This window comes from Micromesistius poutassou (genome assembly GCF_964030765.1).
Source record: "Micromesistius poutassou genome assembly, chromosome: 20".
NCBI lineage: Eukaryota > Metazoa > Chordata > Actinopteri > Gadiformes > Gadidae > Micromesistius > Micromesistius poutassou.
The window spans coordinates 14509136-14529778 of NC_140290.1; the positions used below are offsets into that span (position 1 = coordinate 14509136).

General features: G+C 45.0%; 1 protein-coding gene, 1 long non-coding RNA gene and 4 other non-coding genes across 8 annotated transcripts; 1 reads left to right on the plus strand and 5 right to left on the minus strand.

Annotated features, from left to right (window-relative positions):
- Nucleotides 1-122: 122 nt before the first annotated feature.
- Nucleotides 123-6792, minus strand: LOC311365442. Its single transcript, XR_014639409.1, has 10 exons — nt 6723-6792; nt 5939-5988; nt 5645-5685; nt 5383-5474; nt 5017-5062; nt 2085-2173; nt 1724-1769; nt 999-1058; nt 604-669; nt 123-358 (listed from the first exon to the last, which is right to left on the minus strand). It is a non-coding gene; the product is annotated as an uncharacterized lncRNA (long non-coding RNA).
- LOC311365636 (small nucleolar RNA SNORA8) lies at nt 1548-1682 on the minus strand. Its single transcript, XR_014639466.1, has one exon. It is a non-coding gene; the product is annotated as a small nucleolar RNA SNORA8 (small nucleolar RNA).
- Nucleotides 1859-1991, minus strand: LOC311365643 (small nucleolar RNA SNORA18). Its single transcript, XR_014639472.1, has one exon. It is a non-coding gene; the product is annotated as a small nucleolar RNA SNORA18 (small nucleolar RNA).
- Nucleotides 4841-4975, minus strand: LOC311365637 (small nucleolar RNA SNORA8). Its single transcript, XR_014639467.1, has one exon. It is a non-coding gene; the product is annotated as a small nucleolar RNA SNORA8 (small nucleolar RNA).
- Nucleotides 5152-5284, minus strand: LOC311365644 (small nucleolar RNA SNORA18). The gene has a single exon (XR_014639473.1). It is a non-coding gene; the product is annotated as a small nucleolar RNA SNORA18 (small nucleolar RNA).
- Nucleotides 6793-8297: 1505 nt separating the features above from the next.
- sema4ab (sema domain, immunoglobulin domain (Ig), transmembrane domain (TM) and short cytoplasmic domain, (semaphorin) 4Ab) lies at nt 8298-18601 on the plus strand. Of its 3 annotated transcripts, none has more exons than XM_084485016.1 (15): nt 8298-8538; nt 8949-9167; nt 10523-10683; nt 10991-11050; nt 11215-11313; nt 11981-12083; nt 12460-12573; nt 13727-13854; nt 14165-14346; nt 14712-14856; nt 15073-15262; nt 15618-15733; nt 16445-16608; nt 17111-17205; nt 17717-18601. In XM_084485016.1, exons 2-15 carry the CDS (start codon nt 9071-9073, stop codon nt 18589-18591), a joined length of 2529 nt encoding a protein of 842 aa, XP_084341142.1. In that variant the 5' UTR covers nt 8298-8538; nt 8949-9070; the 3' UTR covers nt 18592-18601. The 3 variants fall into 3 exon arrangements, with proteins under 3 accessions (XP_084341142.1, XP_084341143.1, XP_084341144.1); XM_084485017.1 differs by having other exon boundaries at nt 8304-8538; nt 17750-18601; XM_084485018.1 differs by lacking the exons at nt 8298-8538; nt 8949-9167 and adding an exon at nt 9677-9876.
- Nucleotides 18602-20643: the final 2042 nt, after the last annotated feature.

Genomic DNA, 20643 nt, shown 5'->3' on the forward strand with positions numbered 1-20643 from the left:
GGGCAATTTGCGCCGTCCAACTACTCAATATTAATGAACAGTTTACATTTAATTAAGCACCATCATAAGATTGCCCCCTTCACCGTGCTAGGAAACAATCATGTAAAGTGACCTTTACTCATTGGATCATTCAAAAGTTTATTTCAGCCTGTACACTGTTTAGTAAAACTCAAGTTATAGTAACAAACAAGTTCTCAGGAAAAGTGCATTATACTTTTAAATTTCTTAGAAAATAAGCCCAAGTTTTGGTTCCATTTCATTTTATTGAAACTTGGAGAAACATGAAATTGAAATTTTGTAGAGATTTGGGAAGTCTAGGTTCTCATTTCTTGGTCCGCTCTTCAAGCATCAACGAAAGCTGCAACATGTGAAGATATGCACATTAGCAAGGAACACAAAAAGCCATGAAGGGTATACATTAGTTAAACTGTTTATATTGTTGCTCCTGAGGATGAGAAATAAGCTATATAAAGCCAATGTACAACCATCAGCAGAGAGCAATGGCTTTGGGATCATTGCGTAAGGATCAGACTTGGGATAGTCACTGGCCCTCTTTGAAAAATGATCCGGTGTTCAGCACTCAGAACGCCGTCTCATACCTACATCTAGAACTGCCATGACGGTGAGTCCAAAGACCCTCCCACTGGTGTCTGTCAGTCTGGACACCACCTGTAACAAAACATATTTTAGTCATTGGAACAATACAAGCTGCTCATCAGTAGTCAAATACTGACACGCAATCTCATATGGCTGAATACTTAATAATAAATTGAGACAAAATGACTTCTATTTGAGATAAGATGTTCCCAGCAGGTGTCCACAGCAGGGTTGCTAGCGGAACCCACTGGAATAGATCTGCTTTATGGTCATATCCACAGCAAGATGGGAACAAGGATCCTAAATGCCTTGGTAAATGACCAATACAATGTTCAAACCAATTCATGTTATCTAGACTAAGCTGTGCTTCATTCAGTTTGAATTAAGATGTTGTTCAATACCTGAGGGCCGGCCACCAGCACATGTTTATTCCACACAGGACGGTGAATCCATAGCTGTGCCTGTTGGTTGAGCAGAAGCAGTTGAGTCACATTGTCAAGACCTCAGCCCACCACCAGTCAAAAGTAAATCACTCAAAAAACACTAAATGTATAAAGTATCTGGCTGTAATAAGCCCGTTAATCTTCAAGCGTTTAAATGATCTTATTGGCTGACTACTACACGCCTCTGTCATTGCACTCATTACAAATGAAAGTCATCGAAGGCTAGGCAGCCCGATTGCTAAATCCAGCGTACGTAGTCAAGCACTTTTGGGAGTGTTTGGGAGAGAGTTTTCCCTGCAGTCGATTCCTACAATAGCCAATTAACCCTTTCAGGTTTCTCCAAAATGCACATTAAAACGTCAAAGACAAGACTAATCTGATTAATTACCAATTATCTTAAAAGTTCATAGGACAGGCATCAACCATGTAGGGCTGAATATCATATTTCAAGCCATCTTTCCGTATCATTTATAGAAGTTTACTAGATGGCTTGGTTTCCTACATAGTTGGTGTTGCAGCAAGTTTACCAGGACTCCAAGCACTGGCAGCAGGGAGACCAACGATGCCAATACTGCTTTCTTCTCGCACTGACTTTTGAACAGACCAGTTGGAGAAGCAACCGTCTGCAGATACTGCAGTGCTTTTCTCAGGGACAAGAAATGAGAAGTAGTGCCTTCACTCACCGTGGCCATTAGTGGACTTCCGCTTGGTTTCCATGCGTCAGGGACCCTAGAAACAAGTTGAAAGCAGCATTAATACACCAGCACCCCCTGGCACAAAGCAATGATTATGTTGCATCCTTCCTGGAATAGGAGTTGAATTGTTCTGTCGTTTTATCCCACCTGGTAAATTATAGTCACCACATGGGTAAAGCAAACTACAGCTTTAGTCTGTGAGGCATTTCCAACGATACGGCCCTATGGTAGAGAGTCCATCGGGATAGGCCTCAGTACATAGATTATAGTGAGGAATGGAAAATTACCCTATATTATCACTCATCTAGGCTCACAACCAGGGACTAAATATTTGACGTGTTGTAATTACCATGATGTCTCTCCTGGACAACAGCACTGCTGCCTCCAGAAGGCCGGTTAAAGGAGACGCTCCACATGTCAGACCTGGTCATAAGGGACCTGATGAACAAAAATAACATTCTAAATTAAAACTGCGCGCAGTGATGAACGGGACCTCGCGCCGGCTTGCAGCCGCCACTACGAGGTCCCGTTCATCACTGCGCGCAGTTTTAAAAAAAAATCGCGCCGGCTTGCGGCCGCGTCACGTGCCGTCGTAACATGTGTGCTGGCAAGATGTGCACATGTTAGGACCGCACGTGACGCAGCCGCAAGCCGGCACGAGGTCCCGTTCATCACTGCGCGCAGTTTTAAAAAAGCGCAGTTTTAAAAAAAATTCGCAAATTTATGTAATCTGTAGAAGCAGAGGTGCCCTGTGGTGTCCTACTGATTGTTTTGACATTAACATGTAAGACCACATTTAACTGAATTACATGTTGTAACAACTTTAACTAACATTATTAACCCTACATCAATGATCCGATAAATTCCCTAGGAGGAGTTAGTTGAAATACAAGGCGAAAAAGTGAAAGTATTCCATTCAAAATGGCCAACTTTGACAGCACGCCACGGCCATGCCCTTCAATGTACAGTCACAAATAGCACGATTTTGTTTCAGCACCACTTCATGACTGTACTGACCAATTTTGAAGCAGATCCGATAAATTCCCTAGGAGCAGTTAGTTCAAATACAAATTCCCTAGGAGGAGTAAGTTTAATACAAGGCGACGGATTTCAAAAATGGCCAACTTTGACGGCACGCCACGGACACGCCCTTCAACGTACAGTCACAAATAGCACGATTTTGGTTCAGCACCACTTCATGACTGTACTGACCAATTGTGAAGCAGATGCGATAAATTCCCTAGGAGGAGTTCGTTCAAATACAATGCGAAAAAGTGAAATTCCATTCAAAATGGCCAACTTTGACATCACGCCACGGACACGCCCTTCAACGTACAGTCCCAAATAGCACGATTCTGGTTCAGCACCACTTCATGACTGTACTGACCAAATTTGAAGCAGATCCGATAAATTCCCTAGGAGGAGTTAGTTCAAATACAAAGCGACGGAATTCAAAAATGGCCAACTTTGACGGCATGCCACGGACACGCCCTTCAACGTACAGTCACAAATAGCACGATTTTGGTTTAGCACCACTTCATGACTGTACTGACCAATTTTGAAGCAAATCCGATAAATTCCCTAGGAGGAGTTCATTCAAATACAAGGCAAAAAAGTGAAAAAAATTCAAAATGGCCGCCAAAAGTGAAAATTAGAAATGCAAATAGCCGACTTCCTGTGGAGTTTGGGGCATGGGTCCAAGAGGCTTTTCTGTAGGTATGGGCACATTGTACGTGAATACTGAGTTTCATACATATTGGTGAAATGTGACGTAGGGGCTGCATTTTAAAGTTCCTGTAGGGGGCGCTACAAAAAATAGAAACACGAATTTTGGTATGTGAGCTATCGGCATCAGTTTACACGTGTCCTGTGAATTTCATATTCATAACTATTACGGTGTCCGCAGAGTGATTTTGAGCCTCTGGCGGCCATGTTGTTTTTTAAATCGACTTAATTTTAATTGAGCAGTTAGAACTTTGGTACCTAACGGCCATTGAGTTGGTCGCGCTCAAATCAAACATTGCGTCTATGAACTGTGGCTATTTTAGTAACAGGCCACGCCCATTTCGAAGCCACGCCCCATTTGAAAAAATGTTGAATTATTCTTGTTCAGAATTTGATTATGAACAACTTTAGTAGAGAGGTCCAACACCATAGGAGTCCAATTAATGTAGATATGTGCAATTTACTATTTTTGGGGTGAAAAACACACCCCTTTTTGAACTCAATGGCTCATGGGTACTTTGAAATTTATCCTACAGACTAATCCTTATGTCAGATTGAAGATAATGGGCCATAGATGATATGTGCCAAAGGATTTTTGTCAAAGTCGAAAAACCTGGGATTCTTGGGGAATTTACTGTTTTTAACTAAATTCAAAATGGCGGGAGATCTGGCTACCGGAAGTGCTAAGTTAGTATCTGCAAATTTGTTCATTATGAGGATTTGCATATGTGTGCAAAGTTTCATGAGTTTAGGTCCAACCGGTGACGAGTTATGCTTGTGCAAACGTTGAAATTTTGGCATAGTTGGTATAGCGCCACCTAGGGGCGAATGTGAATTTGAGGGCTAGAATATCAAATTTTTCACCAGTCCCACAAAATGTGCCAAATAAAAATGAGTTTTCGAATATGTGCAGGGGGGGAAAAATGCAGTCGAAGATGAGGTAAAATAATAAGAAGAAGAATAAACATGAGGATTTCAATAGGGTCCTTGCCAAGTTTGGCTCGGTCCCTAATTACACATTCATCAAGAATATGAAGAGCTACATTTCAGCTGGTCAACCTTTGAACATAATCCAAGCCATGGGTGCAGATACCATGTAGTGCTTTAATTTAAATAAAAATCAGCACGTATACAAAATAATTGAGCAACTCTTCTGTGCCATATTAACTTTTAACACGACCCTAAGAGAAGTGACATTTAAGCAAAAAATGTGCAAATTATATAAGACATTGAAACAAGTTGTTTGCAAGACATTAATTTTAACCAAAATTAGCTTATTGGTCGACTACATGCACTCAATCATCTAAAGCCTGGGCAAATATATTTTAAGCCATCTTTCCAATTACTTATAGAAGTTTACTAGATGGTTTCCTACATAGTTGGTGTTGCAGCAAGTTTACCAGGACTCCAAGCACTGGCAGCAGGGAGACCAACGATGCCAATACTGCGTTCTTCTCGCACCGACTTTTGAACAGACCAGTTGGAGATGCAACCGTCTGCAGATACTGCAGTGCTTTTCTCAGGGACAACAGACGAGAAGTAGTGCCTTCACTCACCGTGGCCATTAGTGGACTTCCGCTTGGTTTCCATGCGTCAGGGACCCTAGAAACAAGTTGAAAGCAGCATTAATACACCAGTGCCCCCTGGCACAAAGCCATGATTATGTTGCATCCTTCCTGGAATAGGAGTTGAATTGTTCTGTCGTTTTATCCCACCTGGTAAATTATAGTCACCACATGGGTAAAGCAAACTACAGCTTTAGTCTGTGAGGCATTTCCAACGATACGGCCCTATGGTAGAGAGTCCATCGGGATAGGCCTCAGTACATAGAACGTAGATTATAGTGAGGAATGGAAAATTACCCTATTATCACTCATCTAGGCTCACACCCAGGGACTAAATATTTGACGTGTTGTAATTACCATGATGTCTCTCCTGGACAACAGCACTGCTGCCTCCAGAAGGCCGGTTAAGGAGATACTCAACATGTCACTGGACCTGGTCATCAAGGGACCTGCAGAACAACAGGGCATGCTAAATTACACATTTATCAAGAATATGAAGAGCTACATTCTGGCTGCGTCGTTCATAGAAATAAGTGTCATTCACGAGCTCAGAGCAGTTGAACTATTTCAGTTAATCATTACGACACAACATTCCTCTTGCATATCTCATGAAACTTACCAACATTCCAGACGTCTTCCAGGGGAACCTTGCATGTTGAGCTAAAGACAAAACAATAGAAACATGTAAACTAAATTCTTAAGATGCCTTAGCAGAATGAATGAAACATGATTCATGGTCATCATTGTCAACTCTTCTTAGTAACACTGCTGTTGATTGACACAGCAGTGGGTTGCAGGAGATGAGATTAATCTGTGCACAGCAACGTCAGGAAAGCCCACTGAATCAAGGCCCAACTTGAGCCCAGCACGAAAAACATCTACACATTTAAGCAAACATGGGGTCAATACTTACTTGACTTTTACCGAAACTCCTGGGAATCATCGTAATATTGCCACAATATCCTGAAAAGACAAGGGCAACAGTTTAACCTAATGCAAGTTAAATAACGCAACAGTTAGCAGTTGACCTAAGTAGCATGTGTCAGGCCTCATTGTCACGATACCGCAACTGAAGTGCCGTAGTGAAAGCTAAACCTGAGTCAGTCTAGCCACGGCAGTTATGGTATTGACCAATGAAAATGGACTTTCCCAAACTGAGTGGCACTTCAGTGTAAAAGCAGAGATCGATAGTGCTTTGGAGTAGAATGAAGAGAATTTGGGGAAAATATGGGCTCATAGTCATAGCAAGTGAATACTTTGAATTACTTAAAGGTGAGTTAAGCAAATCTGCAAATGCTATCAATGCAACGATAAATGTGCTCAATACAGTTCGTGCTAACGCTAGGGATCTAGCATCGTGGGTAGCTAGCCTTAGCATGGATAATAGCCTAGTGTTCACAATAAAATCATTTTATTGGCCAAATTGGCGATTGCGCAGCATTGATACACAAAATGCATTGCGGCCTTGATGGTTTAACGAGTCACCACAAATGGACTAGGTAGCGTTCCTTAAATAAGGATCACCACGTGGTGGAACGAGTCTCTGCATGCAGACCACGTTACAGAAGACAATAAGTGTAAAGTACAACCATTGTAAGAACGGAATGAATTAGGATCTGAATACATGCATTATACGTAAGTAATTATAACCGATGACCATCTGCAACTGCAAGATTGACAATTAAGACTCCGCTCACCGTGGACTTGTCACTTCAGGACACCGAGCGCAGTTAAGAAGAACTTCCTTAGAGTCGGTGGACGATATATAGGCTGAATTACGACACTTAACCATCTTACGGCAAACGCAGTTCTGGCCGGTATTCCTTTCACAATAAAGGTGCATGCATTTCCGCTTGGAGATTTTTCGACAGGCCATAAATTAAATAGGCCTACTACACGTTTTTTTTTTTTTTTTTTTACAAGTTACCTTTATTCCATTATTTTGTTAACTTAATATAACTGTTATAATAATGAAAAACATAGCCTTTGATAAAATGTCCCAAACACTGCTGACTGCACACCTGAAGTGAAGCGGTGCTCCTGCGGTAGGCCTAACATGGATGAATAAATAGGATTGGTTCCACTACATAAAATGTCCTAAAGTCTCGAATAAAACACATTGTGTGTTGACATTCAAATTGGGGGCTGCATTAAGGGTTTTTAATGTTACAAGTTGTGACAATATAGAGCTGTATCATTTGATCTATTTCGAAGAAAACAAAGAGTTTACATATTTTAAGTTGAAAAACAACTCAATGTTCTAATTTTATAAACTGAAATGTAGACCTAGGGGTCAGGGCAGCTAACTTCAAATATACCCAGCGGTTATATAATACAATTACTTAATCATAACAGGTCCATGGAAAGAAGCCTATCTCAGGTCTAAACCGTTTAAAGGAGGCCAAATGAAGCAAAGGTAGCCTAATAATTTAAAGCATAGGCATGGCTACTAGCCCCATCAATATGCTTCTAGTCGCAGCGTGCTCCACGGACTGACCACCAGTAGGCCTACCTCCCGCATCCCTCATCCCTCCAGCCCAGAGTTCACCGCGGCGGCTGTGTGATCACGGCTCCTGTGACGTCGCTGCTAAGCCGTTCAAATCTGCTTTTCAGATTTGAAGAGCAGATTTGAAGGCTCCTTTCTCTGCCGCTCAAGATCAGCACCTACGACCCTTTCTTGCCAAGTTTAAAGTCAATTAGAAATTCCGTTTATGAAACAATACATTTTAGTAAACATTAAACATTAAACGTTTGGTCAATAACTATACCAGTTAGAAAGTAGACGCCTATCGATTGGTTCAGAACGAGAGCGCTGGCGAATTAACGGGACTTTTGAGACTTGAAGCAACAGAACGGACCTGCAGCGGAGAGGAGATCCTCACGCCGCACCTTGAAACCGCCTCAAGATCCAAATAAAAAGTAAGAAAAGTAAAAGATTAACGTGTCTGGCTGTAGGCTAGTGGACCAAGGCACTGAGCCAACTTGCTGCAGGTATGGGTTAAACGCATTGATCTAATTCCCCTCAGTGGACACGCTTTTCAAATTATTATTGTAACCAATGTTCCCGTAAATTTTTGTTTCATTGCAGTGTGTCTAACTGATGCCATTATGAAACTCCCTATATTCACACATCCCTCACCTTGGCCTCCCAAAGTCTACGGGCGCCCTGTCACCCACGTGACTCAAACCCTCGATGCGTTCGCGCTGTTTTCACCACGGCCTGTAGATGGCGCATGCGCGTAGGGGACGACAACTGTTGCTGGCGAGAGGAAGCACGGACTCCTTGTTTTTGTTCGCGTAAACCGTCAAGGCGGAACGTTCACAGTTTCTTTCCGTTATCATGCGCCGTTTCATCGCTTTACTGATGATAATAGCATATTAGGCGCGTTTTGAAACTCTTTTCAACAATGAGCCGTCCGAGTGAAAGACAAAGTTCTGAGAGTCATGTGAAGTGTTGACATGCTTCACCAGCCGCTGCAGACTCTGCGCTCCCATGCTTCTTTAAACAGCACGGTAAGGGAAACCAGTGTTGGTGATAATAACATGGCATGATCTCCCAGTGAGTATCAACATGGCATATTGTTCTCAGACGAAGCGTCTTTGACAAGGCGAACACCCGGGGATTGAAGTTCACTAAAGTGTTGGTGTATGAATCCACTGCACTGTTTACATGTTCTTTTCCAGGCTGCCTGCGTGTGAACTGCATTGGTGTGTGATATATTTCCATATCGTCTCATATCCCGTACACACCTCTGCTCTCAATATCAGAGCATGCATCTCGGCCCTCTGTGTCAAATGTTACCTTAATACTGATGGACTGATGTTGGCCTGTTTTGTTACTACCAGAATCTCACCTCTGACACTGAAAGGTCTGCCTTACTCCCATGTTGTCAACATCATATTGAAATACTCTATTTCCACAGATACAATGACTGACCGGGGGCTTTTACTGTGGCTGGATCCTCACCGAACAAGTCTTTGACACGACAGCCGCGCGGCACGGCCGCTCAGATCATCTTGTTTTGGCGCCGTGCAACTCTTGGGAATGGCACAACAGGGTATAGCGTGGCTCCCCATGGTGTTATGGGCTGTGTTGGGCCCGTGTTCGGCATGGCTGACTCCACGCATCTCCTTTCCACAAGGTAAGTGGATGGTGTATGTGTGTGTATGTATGTTAAGGGTAGTTTATTTTCATTTTGACACTATACAGTCAGTCATGTTGGCTGTAGTGTGTGTATATATGAGTATATTTATTCATTACCTACTAAAAACAATTGCATCAAATCTAGAAAAAGAACCAGGCCTTAAAGGAGTCAGAGAATATCTTATTGTATTTTCTATTTGAAAGGATGCCCTCGCAATACTAGAAACTCTATCTGAGAAATGTCTGTAAACGTACCTTAAAACAAAAGAAGGATATTCTACACTGTTTTTACGAGTAGCAACAAAAGATCTTTAGTTGAAACAGATACAAGGAGCGTTATTTAAACATTTCTTGATTTGCAAAGTGAAGAAATTCAATGGACAAACATATTCTGAATTGGATGGCACAATTAATCTTGTTTCCAAACTAAGGTCACATGGTAGTCAGCTGGGGGGGGGGGGGTGCTAGGCTCTCTACTGCTTCTGTTTTCACTGGGTCAGTCCATCAACCCCTTTACTCAGAACAAGTTTGGATCACAAAGCGATTCAGAGCGATACGGCTGATGAAAAAACTTTCAGTACAAAATGTTTTTTGTTTTGCACGGCGGCGTGGCCATGGCAGCCAATCGGACACGGATTACGAAAGACAAGTTTCTTCTGAGAAATAAGGACTTATATTGTTTTGAAAGAAAAGTTTCTGTGCTGATGGTAACCCACTCTTAACTCTGGCCGGAGCGCACTACTGGGCCCAGGAGGAGGGAACGAAGACAGCGATCCCTTTTTCATGTCACTGTCCCGATAAATAGATGTTCAGCTTCATTACGACTTTTGGTCTGGCCATTTCACTGGTTTCCTGACATTGGTAGGGAGGCCTGGGCAATATGGCTGAAAGACATATCACGATATAACTTGATCATATTGATAGATAACTATTGATCATTTGAATGACCTAAAAAGACTAGGAATTACCATGCTGGATTTAAAAACTTCTGTTTAACACTTAATATTACCTTCACTGTTCTTTCATTGCTAAATACTCCTACTATGGACATATACTATGTCGATACAACAATGAAAAACACTCAAATATTGTAAATAAGTATGGAACCGTGTTTGTGTAACAAACCCAGCTGCTAGATTCGGTGGTCCAGTCTCTTATCGATATGTATTGAACGTGTTTTATATTGATCAAAGTCTATCACGATCATTTATTGTTTTATTGCCCGGGCCTAGTAGGAACATGTCCCTACTAAAACCTATGCCCTTGCATTTAGCAATGTCAATGTTTTTGAGCGTCCACATGTACTACTCCTTAATGTGGAGGCTTAACGCTGTTGTCTCCCTGGCGGTGCAGGTTCCCTCGGGAGGCCTCTGGTCCGCTTCCACCGGCCAGACGTGGGCAACAGCACCCTGCTGCTGCTCAGTGAGGACGGTGACACGCTGTTTGTGGGGGCGCGTGATACCGTACTGTCCCTGGATGTGAGCCAGGAGGGGGCCATGGGGATTAGGAGTAAGGTAGGGGAAATATTACACAAGGATCCGTGCCACCCAGTTACCCATTCATGGAACACTTGCAGGAGGATCTATTGTGCAGTTATTCATTTGTTTTTATAATACTTAAAATATATATAAAAAGATATTATTGCCTGCCTGCCTGATGGCCCAAAATATATTTTTGTGTTTGTGTTGTTTGAGTGAAACTGTTTAGTTTTGATTTCAACTACATCATCTACTCTTTATGTATCAGGTTCAGCTTGTTGATGCTGGTGATTCAAAGTTAAACAGCTGTTAAACAAATGTCTCTCACCCTTTTTCTTTTCAGCTGGACTGGTCCCCATCAGAAAATGACCTTCAGCAATGTTCAATGAAAGGCAAGGAAATGGTAAGTGTGGAAACTAATCTCTCCTTCTCAGGGTTTAAGTGTATTCTCTCTAGATAACTGTGGAAGTATAGGATTTTCTCCTTATCTCAATTAAATGTACTCTTTAGTAATAACTTGGCTGTTGTTTTGAAACTATCTTGACTTACCAATGGTTTCTTTTGTAGATGGATTGTCCAAATTTCATACGTGTGCTGCAGTTTCTGAACACCACGCACATGTACGCCTGTGGGACGTTTGCCTTCAGCCCGCGTTGCACCTACATGGTAACTGAAAGATTATGTAGCACTTCCTAGAGACATTGATGCCCTGGTATGTAGCGCCCAACCCCCTGTGTCTGGTTAACCTGAGCCACTAGCAGATTACGGAACTCTGACTATTGCCTCATAGCTTTTGATTCACCCCGTTTATACCCACTTATTGTATGTTGTATGTCCTTAAGTGCCTTAAATGTAAATTTAAATGTATATTTTGCCTAGCCACACTTTGCCCTCCTGTGGTTTATGTTCTGTTCTGTCTTTGTTTGGGGGCATCCTAACGGTCAGGATTCGAACCGGCCACCCTCCGGGTTACCGGTCCAACTCCTGAACCAGTAGGCAAAAAATGTGGACGGGGGGAGTAGTTGTGCAGCACTCTCCTACGTCCTCATCCACGGATGAGGTGCCCTTGAGCAAGGCACCTGAAACCCCCACCTGCTCCCCGGGGGCTGCACTGCGGCTGCCCACTGCTCCGGGTGTGCCGGTGGGCCCCCAAGTGTGTGGACCTCTGACAAGGTCACTCCTCTGTGTGTGTGTGCAAGTATGTATGTGTTCACCGGCTCCCGGATGGGTCAAAAGCAGAGAAAGAATTTCCCCCAAAAAGGCACAATAAAAGGGATAACTTAACTTATCTTGTTTTGTTGTAATGTTGCTTATTTCCGGTGAACTTGCGTAGCTCACCGAGACCCTGACGATGACGAGCCAGAGCGGCAAGCCGGAGGAAGGCCGGGGTCGCTGCCCCTACGACCCCTACCAGCGCAACACCGCCATCACCGTCGGTAAACACCAGCGCCAGGCGCTCCGTTCAGGGGTCCGCCGCTGGCTTATCTAGAAGAACCTTGAGTGCAGGACATCCTGTTTCATGTGTTTAACTGTTCTAATGTTCTTGGCATTGTCACAGACACCATTTGTATATAAATCATGTTTTTTTATACAACATGTAAAACATTACGACACTAGTTCTGCATTCAGAGAAAAATGATTATGTCATGAATCTCTTGACCGAAAGGAATTGATTTGTCGCCGTGCCTGATTATCCTGTAATTTGCATAATTGTTTGCATAAAAGTGGTGGTCACCCCCACTGCACATGCCTGTATTATCAGAGCAGAGTTCACTGTGTGCCCTGATGAATTGCCTCTGTGCTGTGTTTCAGACGGAGAGCTGTACACGGCCACGGTGGCGGACTACAGGGGCAACCGGCCCGTCATCTCCAGACACCTCAGTACTGCGGACCTCAAGCTGGACGACATGCTGGGCTGGCTGGAGGGTGAGCAGGGCTGCTGGTTTTAATTCCTCATCCTGTCGCAGACATTGAAGCTAGCTGGCCTTTTCCCATGGGGAATGGGCCATTCACACGTGATTATTACACCGGATTATCTCAGGCGAATCAGGTCCGGACATGATCAGGAGTTGCCCTTTTGACACGAACAACACACAACAGTTCACACGTACATACAGTTGGTGGTTGTTGAAGAGTTCTTTCATGACTCTGCTGCGTTGATCACCATCATCTTAAACCCAGCATCCTCGCTGTTCCGTAGTGGTTGATCAACATGTCCTAGCTCTGAGCCACTTCGTTGACATCGTGTCTCTGTCCTTCAGGCACTGTGATTGTGAGGGACGGTGGCTTGCTTCAGTCAAATGGGGAACCTTTGTTTTACAGCTATTTGGTGCCATCTATTGTTGTGAAAGTATCAAGACATTTAAAAGTCTTGACCCCTTTATATGACCCCACTTTTTCTGTCTTATGTTTAGACCAATACGGTGAGTTGAGTTGTGTCTTAAACACTTAATAACATGACCTCCACCCTGATTATCAAGAACATCAGCACCCCTCTACCTCCTCTCCTCTCCTCTGCACCTCCATCTTTTCACCCTTCAAAAATTAGCCTACAGCGCAAATAGATCCAAGGACATGGCCGTTAACCAGGTGCTGCACACCGCTCTCTCTCCCGCGGGCATGGGGGGGCAGGGGGAACGACCTCAGACTCATTGGCTATAGTTCAACTAAATATTGACCCTCAGTCTGGCCAGCAAGCTCAGGGACATGGGATCAACCGCTCCCTCTGAAACTGGGTCCTAGACTTCCTGAGCAGCCGATTGGAAGGGCCTTATCACTAACACCGAGAAGGCCTGAATCAACGAGGTAGAAAACCTTTTGGCCAGCCCCACTTTTCACTAACATTGTAAACATTATCTGTTTTTATCTTTTAATCTTACAAGCTTTAAACTGATCTAGGTGGGTCTCATGTGCATTTCAATACACATTGTATTGTATACTCTGTGTATGTGACCGATAAAGATCTTTTGAACTTTTTTGAATCTGTGGGACAACACAACATTGTGTCAGAAACATTAAGCAAGCTTTAAGATGGAGGCAAACAACTTGATTATATCTAATTTCTGTTCCCTTTCTTTAGATCCCACTTTCGTCAGCTCCAGCTTCATTCCCAGCGAGGAGAAAATCTACTTCTTCTTCAGCGAAGTGGGCAGAGAGTACGACTTCATCGACAAATTCATTGTTTCCCGCGTGGCTCAGATCTGCACGGTAAGGGGCAGTGTGGCGAGGAAACCAACATTCCTTGCATGATGTGAATGAGGTGAATCTTTGTGGGCATGCAGCAATCTACAGTTTATACACACATTCAACCAATTCCTTTGCCCCACATTGTTAATTAGTTCAGTTTTTATTAATTGTCAAGGTGTGCTTTGGAAGATAGACTCTCAATGTCATTTCATTTTGCATACGTAGAAGTATCTGAAAAGTATACTATAAATCAACTTTGAAGACCCAAAGCACTAGTAGTGCTGTTGTTTGGTCCTAAAGTGTCTTTTCTCATGGACCTGGTTGGTCTCAGAGCGATGTGGGCGGCCAGAGGACCCTCCAGCGGCGCTGGACCACCTTCGCCAAAGCGCAGCTGCTGTGCCAGGCCAGCAGTGAGCTCCCCTACAACGTGGTCCAGGACATCATCGACCTCCCGCCACCAGAGGGAGCCCCTGCAGATGACACCTTGTTCTATGGCATCTTTACCTCCCAATGGTCAGTCGGTCACAATTAGGGATCGACCCATATGGATTTTTTTAGGGCCAATACAATACCAATTTTTTTCCATTTTTACAATTTTTCATCAGCCTTAGCCGATACGCCGATACCGATTTTCTTGAGCCGATACTGCTTTTGCTCCCTCAATTTACATAATAAAAATTACACAATCATGATAACAAAGTTTACAAGTCTCAATTTAAAAAAGGAACATTTATTGAACTGTCATCATGCCGGTATACATGTAAAAAACTGAAATATCAGTCGATAATATCGGTCGATCACTAATCACAATACTACGTTTTTATTCTTTTAGTTTCACACACGCAGCAATAAACAAAGTGATGGTTGTTGTGTGTTAGGTCGGTGAATTCTGGCCAGTCGGCAGTGTGCGCTTTCCGCCTGGGGGACATCAAGGCAACGTTCTCCAGGAACTACAAGGTCTTGAACCGGGACACCCTGCGCTGGAGCACGCGGGTCCAGGAGAAGATCGCAAATCCAGGAGAGGTATGTGGCTTTTCCTTCTGGCCGTCCAAAACACCCACTCATAATAGGAAGGTGATGACTATCTGTATCTTCAACCCCACGCACACTCGTGTTCCCCTCTTCATAGTAAGATACTGTTTGAATATTGAGGTATTCCAGTAAATACTTGATCAATTGTCTGCCCGCCTTCATGCTCTTTTTCGTTCATGCATTTTGCTCTGCTCTCCCTTCTCACAGTGTGGCCTTCACAACGCATCAGACAACACACTTCGTTTTGTCAAAGACAACTTCCTAGCGGACGACAGCGTACAGCCAGTCGGGCGGAATCTGACGATGGTGTCACACGACCAGAAATACAGCCATCTCGCCGCCCAGCGGGTCCGGGCCGCCAACCACAGGGACTACACGATACTGTTCCTACTCACAGGTAGATAACCACACTACACAGTACTGTTCCTACTCACAGGTAGATAACCACAGGGACTAGACAGTACTGTTCCTACTCACAGATAGATAACCACAGGGACTCATGGTTTAGGACAGTCTTCAGTATTAATACAAAAGAGGGAGGAAACCATTGTATGGTAAACTTCTCCTAGACTGAGCCTTTCCACAGCAATGTTGCTTGTCCACAAAACGTACATTTAATAATTGCAGTGTTTTCTAACCGGATCAAATGGGTGACATCCCTCTTTAGATGATCAGCGCAGGGATCCTCCTCACCAAGTGTCTGTGTTCAACAAGACCAGTGTTAACCCGTATCTCTTTGACCTTCCCTTCAGACTCGGGTTATCTCCACAAGGCAGTGCTGCTGGAGCAGGGGGCTCACATCATAGAAGAGGTCCAGGTCTTTCAGCAGCCCCAGTCCACCGTCGGCATGAAGCTCTCCGTCTCCAAGGTGTGTGTGTGTGTGTGTGTGTGTGTGTGTGTGTGTGTGTGTGTGTGTGTGTGTGTGTGTGTGTGTGTGTGTGTGTGTGTGTGTGTGTGTGTGTAAACGCGTGCATCAGCCGTGTGTTGCAGATGCCACCCAGAAATTGCAAGAATCTTGCAAATATATATAAATTCTCAAATAAGAGAATTAAATAATTTGTAATATTTACTTTTGTTTTTGCTTGATATTGTTGTGTAAGTGGTGGTCACTGCAGTAAGAAAGTGAAGTTATCATTATTATTATTATTATTTTTCCACGTAAAGGACGAGGCATCCCTAGCTTGTTGTTGGTAGGACATGTGGGTTAAGATGAAGCCTCCCTATGGCCTCTCAATCGACCAATATGGATTTTTAAGGACCAATACAATACCGATTTTTTTCCATCAGCCTTAGCCAATGACCGATACCCCGATACCGATTTTCTTGAGCCGATATTTGGGCTGATACTGCTTTTGCTCCCTCAATTTACATCATAAAAATGACACAATGATGATAACAAATGTTACAAGTCTCATTTTTTTAAAAAAAGGAACATTTATTGAACTGTCTGTAAACCATGCCGGGAAAAAAATTAATAATAATAATCGGCAGATGCCGATACACGTAAAAAACGCAAATATCGGCCGGCCGATATATCGGTCGATCACTACTCTAAAGCGTCTTGACCCCCCCCCCACAGGGCGTGGTGTTCGTGGGTACGTCTGAGGGCGTGGTCCGGGTGCCGGTGGCCAACTGCTCCTTCTACCCCAGCTGTGACCAGTGTGTGCTCGCCCGGGACCCCCTCTGCGGCTGGGACCCCCTGACCAGGGCCTGCGTGGAGGTCTCTGCTGGCCCGGCCGGCCTGTAAGTACCGCCGCACCCTCTTGGACCGAAGGCATAAGGCACCGTCAAACGCGGACACCCATCTTTTTAAAGGTCCCGCATTGTACCACCCAGGTGTGAGTGTGATTAGCCGTTACAAGCCGTTTTTTGAAAATCTGCCTCTTCTGACATCACAGGTGGGCGTGTCCGCCTAGATGAATGACAATGATAGATAAGCAACGTTTGCTACGGTCCACTGGGCAGGCTGGTAATCTATCCAGCACACATCTAGGTGGACACGCCCACCTGTGATGTCAGAAGAGGCAGACTTTCAAAACGGCTTGTAACGGCTGATCACACTCACACCTGGGTGGTGTAATACGGAACCATGTTGAATGTCCTTCTCTGCGTACCTCCTGTGATGGGACTTATTTAAAATGAGAACGGGATAGGAGGGGATGAGGAGGTGAATTCGATTATTGAGGATTTGATATTGTTACCACAATATCTTTTTAAAAATTGTTTCTTATTGTTCTCCCCACAGCGGTCAGGATGTGGACACGGGAAACGTGGTAGAGGTCTGCAGTCCAACGTCTTTGTCCCCAAGGACTCGCTTTGGCCAAAACCAGCTGACTGCAGGTGGGTTCGCCTACACCCAGCCCCTCAAAAGTTGTAACATTTGTCACAGCTTACTTAGCATCCATACCAGCATACTTCCTCCAGCGCTGGATCCCACCCGTCAGCTGATTGTATTGAAGTGTAGAGACCCAACGTAGGCCTGGGCGATATGGCTGAAAGTCATATCACGATATAACGTGATCATATTGATCACTATGGATAATTTGAATGACCTAAAAAGACTAGGAATTACCATGCTGGATTTAAACACTTCTGTTTAACACTTAATATGACCTTTCACTGTTAAATACTACTACTAATAGTATTTACTAATACATAAATACTCCAATGTCGATACAACAATGAACAACACTCAAATATTTTAAATAAGTATGGAACCGTGTTTGTGTAACAAACCCAGCTGCTAGATTCGGTGGTCCAGTCTCTCTGTAGATATATATTGAACATGTTTTAGATTTATACTGATCAAAAGTCTATCACGATACGACGAGTTTATTGTTTTACTGCCCAGGCCTAACCCGACCCTCCCCGTCCCGGTCCCCAGGTGAGACGGTCGCCGTGACGCTGAACGAGGTGGTGCGGCTGCAGTGTCCCGCCACGTCCCGCCACGCCCAGCGCCTCTGGCAGCGGCCCGACAGCCGCATCTCCCCGGACCTCTACCTGCACCTGGGGGACGGCAGCCTGCGCTTCGTGGTGACCCCGGCCACCCTGGGCCAGTACCTCTGCCTGTCCACGGAGAAGGGCCACCAGCAGACCCTGGCCGTCTACCACGTCAGGCAGAAGACCGCGCCCCCGCCCCCGTCCCCCAGCGCGCGCGCCCGGCCCCGCAGCACCCCCGCCCCCACCGCCACCTGGACGGCGGTCACGACGGGAGGGCCGGATCTGGCCGCCGCCGCCGCCGCCACCACGGGGGTGTGGTCCAAGATCAGCGCGGAGGTGAGGCGCCACATGGAGGGCGTGTCGGCGTCCAGCGCGGCGCCAGAGACCCTGCGGCCCACCAGCCCCGGGGCGGCGAGCCCCGGCACCTGGCCCCGGGACCTGGGGCTGAAGGACGGGGACCGGCTGCTGCTGGCGCGGCCCCCCAGCTACCTGAAGGAGCTGGTGGTGGTGTCGGTGCTGCTGGCGCTGTGCCTGGGCCTGCTCCTTGCCGTGGCGCTGTTCGGCATCAGGCAGCGCTGCCGCAAGCGGACGGCCCCCCAGGCCGCCGCCGACGGCGGCAGGGGGGTCCCCGGCGAGAGGGAGGCGCTCCGCGGCGAGCCCTCGCCCCGCGGCAACGGCAAACGCTGCAGCAGGCACGGAGCGCACAACAGCCAGGGCAACGGGCAGGTGTGTAGCGCCGGCGCGCCCAAGGGCTCCAACGGTCACCTCCCCAACACGCCCATCTGAGCGGGGGGGGGGGGGGGGGGCTCAGGTGGGGTCACTCTCCTGTCGGGTCACACGGTATACGTGCTGAAGGGCACGTATGACCGTGTGACCTATGAAGGACCAATGCTTCGTTCTTCGTTCCTGGGACACCGGTACTCAAACCAAGACTTGCTGCTTTTTCTGACGGTACGCGTACCTGATATTGTTGTGTACATAATCGGTCGATACAGTTAATGATGCTATTATACAGAATATATCCACATTTCTAAAAGGGGATCCACTGAATGGACGGGGGTTTTATAAAGGAAGAGGCATTCCATGGTATTTTCTTCGAAATAGGTGGTATATATATATATATATCGCTCATGTCATTTTATTTTTAAATGGCATTTTTTAAGGAAATTCCACTTGAATGCCCTCTTGAAAACGGACCAACCACTTTCCAGAAGCATTTCACTAGTGATGAACCATCACACCACTCATCTATGACCACTACCATTGTTGTTATTTAGTTGTTTTAGACGCTTCAGGTTAGACTTGGAGATGGGTTTCAGACATGCTGGACCACATCCATTTCCCATTGGCCGTATCGCTGTGTGTGCATTGACCATGTGTAGAGCTTGAGCCGTTAGGAGAAACCATTAAAAAGCAATGCACCCATGAGGTGTGTGAATTGAGCATGTTAACTCAATCCCCAGTGATAATTTGCTTATTCAACAAATCAAAGCGTGCCGAAAAATAATATTGTATAAAAAAAACATGAACATAACTACCTTTTACAGCTCGTGTCTGATGACGACTTGTCAAAGCTGGCATTAACCAATCAGCATGGTTCTGTTCCGCCTGTGGTGGCTAGCCAGTTCTGGCACTTTTGCACAATCCAAATAAATGACATTCCACTTAATCGTTGTCCTCCTGTGTTATTGATCATATTACAGGAGTCAAGATGCATTAACATCATCATTTTGCATTAGCTGCCACAAAAATTATATATTGCCTACATTAGATGTTTATTTTTATTAGTAGCCCTTTAGGTCGCTCTGAATAAGTCAGGCAGTAACCCCTGGCATCGAGGCTTTGTTAAGACATAAGAATTAAGAATTGGGTTCATTTTACACTGAATTTTACAACTAATAGCATACTTTAATTTGAACCCTAAACAAGTGGGAGGCTTTGAACAATAACACTGAGGGAATAAACACGTTGTATTACTCATCGGAATCCCCTCGCATGTGACGTAGTCTGCAATGAATTGTATTCATTACTGTAGCATACAATTTCAATTCAAACAGTCTTTACTTTTATTATAAAAACCATCAAATAATACGTGACCCACAAATGATGACTTGGACTAGACATACAGGCTTTCCTGTTAATAGATGAATACAATGTGCAAAGTTCGCCCTATCCTAATGAACAGCATGGAGTATATACAAGATTGTTAAAGTATGATCCAATCACAATGGTAATACAGTAAAAATAAATAAATGAAAGAGTGCTACATTGCAGATGAATCCACTATTTCATATTTTTTCCTTATTCTAATATAATGGCGCCGTTCCAATGTCTTTCATGGACTGTGGTGTGTTTGGGATGTGTGAGTGGGTCTGCTGCGGCGGTACTGCAGCGCCAGCAGAAATAGTCCTGAGTCACGAGGCATCCTCAGCAGCACCTTGCACTCCGCGCGTCTCCCGCTCCCCTGCAGCCCGGCCCGCCTCACATACCGGCTACAAACCCCGCATCTCTCCACCATAGACCCGAGCCCAAATCAAACCAAACAAGTCGGATAAGAGGAGCGCCATCGGAAAAAAACAACAACAAAAACAAATCGGACGACGGTCGATTCCAGGAGGAGGTAAGACCCGTGTTGTCCCGCATGAAAAAGTATAGCGAGCGGTGACGGGACATGACGTCCTCTGAGATGACTGGCCTACCCTTGATATCAGGTACCGGGGAGCAGTGGACGTGTTTTTATCAAGGTACAGCTGTGTTGACACCCAGGTCCACCCGATGCTCGGTAGTGTAGCATGCGTGTGATGCCGAGTGTGTGGATGCTGATGCGGGAGGTGTCTG

What these genes read in the sequence shown, in the direction of transcription:
- sema4ab (XM_084485016.1), top strand. Translation starts at nt 9,071, where the DNA reads ATGGCACAACAGGGTATAGCGTGGCTCCCCATGGTGTTATGGGCTGTG. An exon ending in GCCCGCGTTGCACCTACATG is followed by an intron (nt 11,314 to 11,980) that starts GTAACTGAAAGA and finishes GAACTTGCGTAG; the next exon opens with CTCACCGAGACCCTGACGAT. An exon ending in AGATCGCAAATCCAGGAGAG is followed by an intron (nt 14,857 to 15,072) that starts GTATGTGGCTTT and finishes CCCTTCTCACAG; the next exon opens with TGTGGCCTTCACAACGCATC.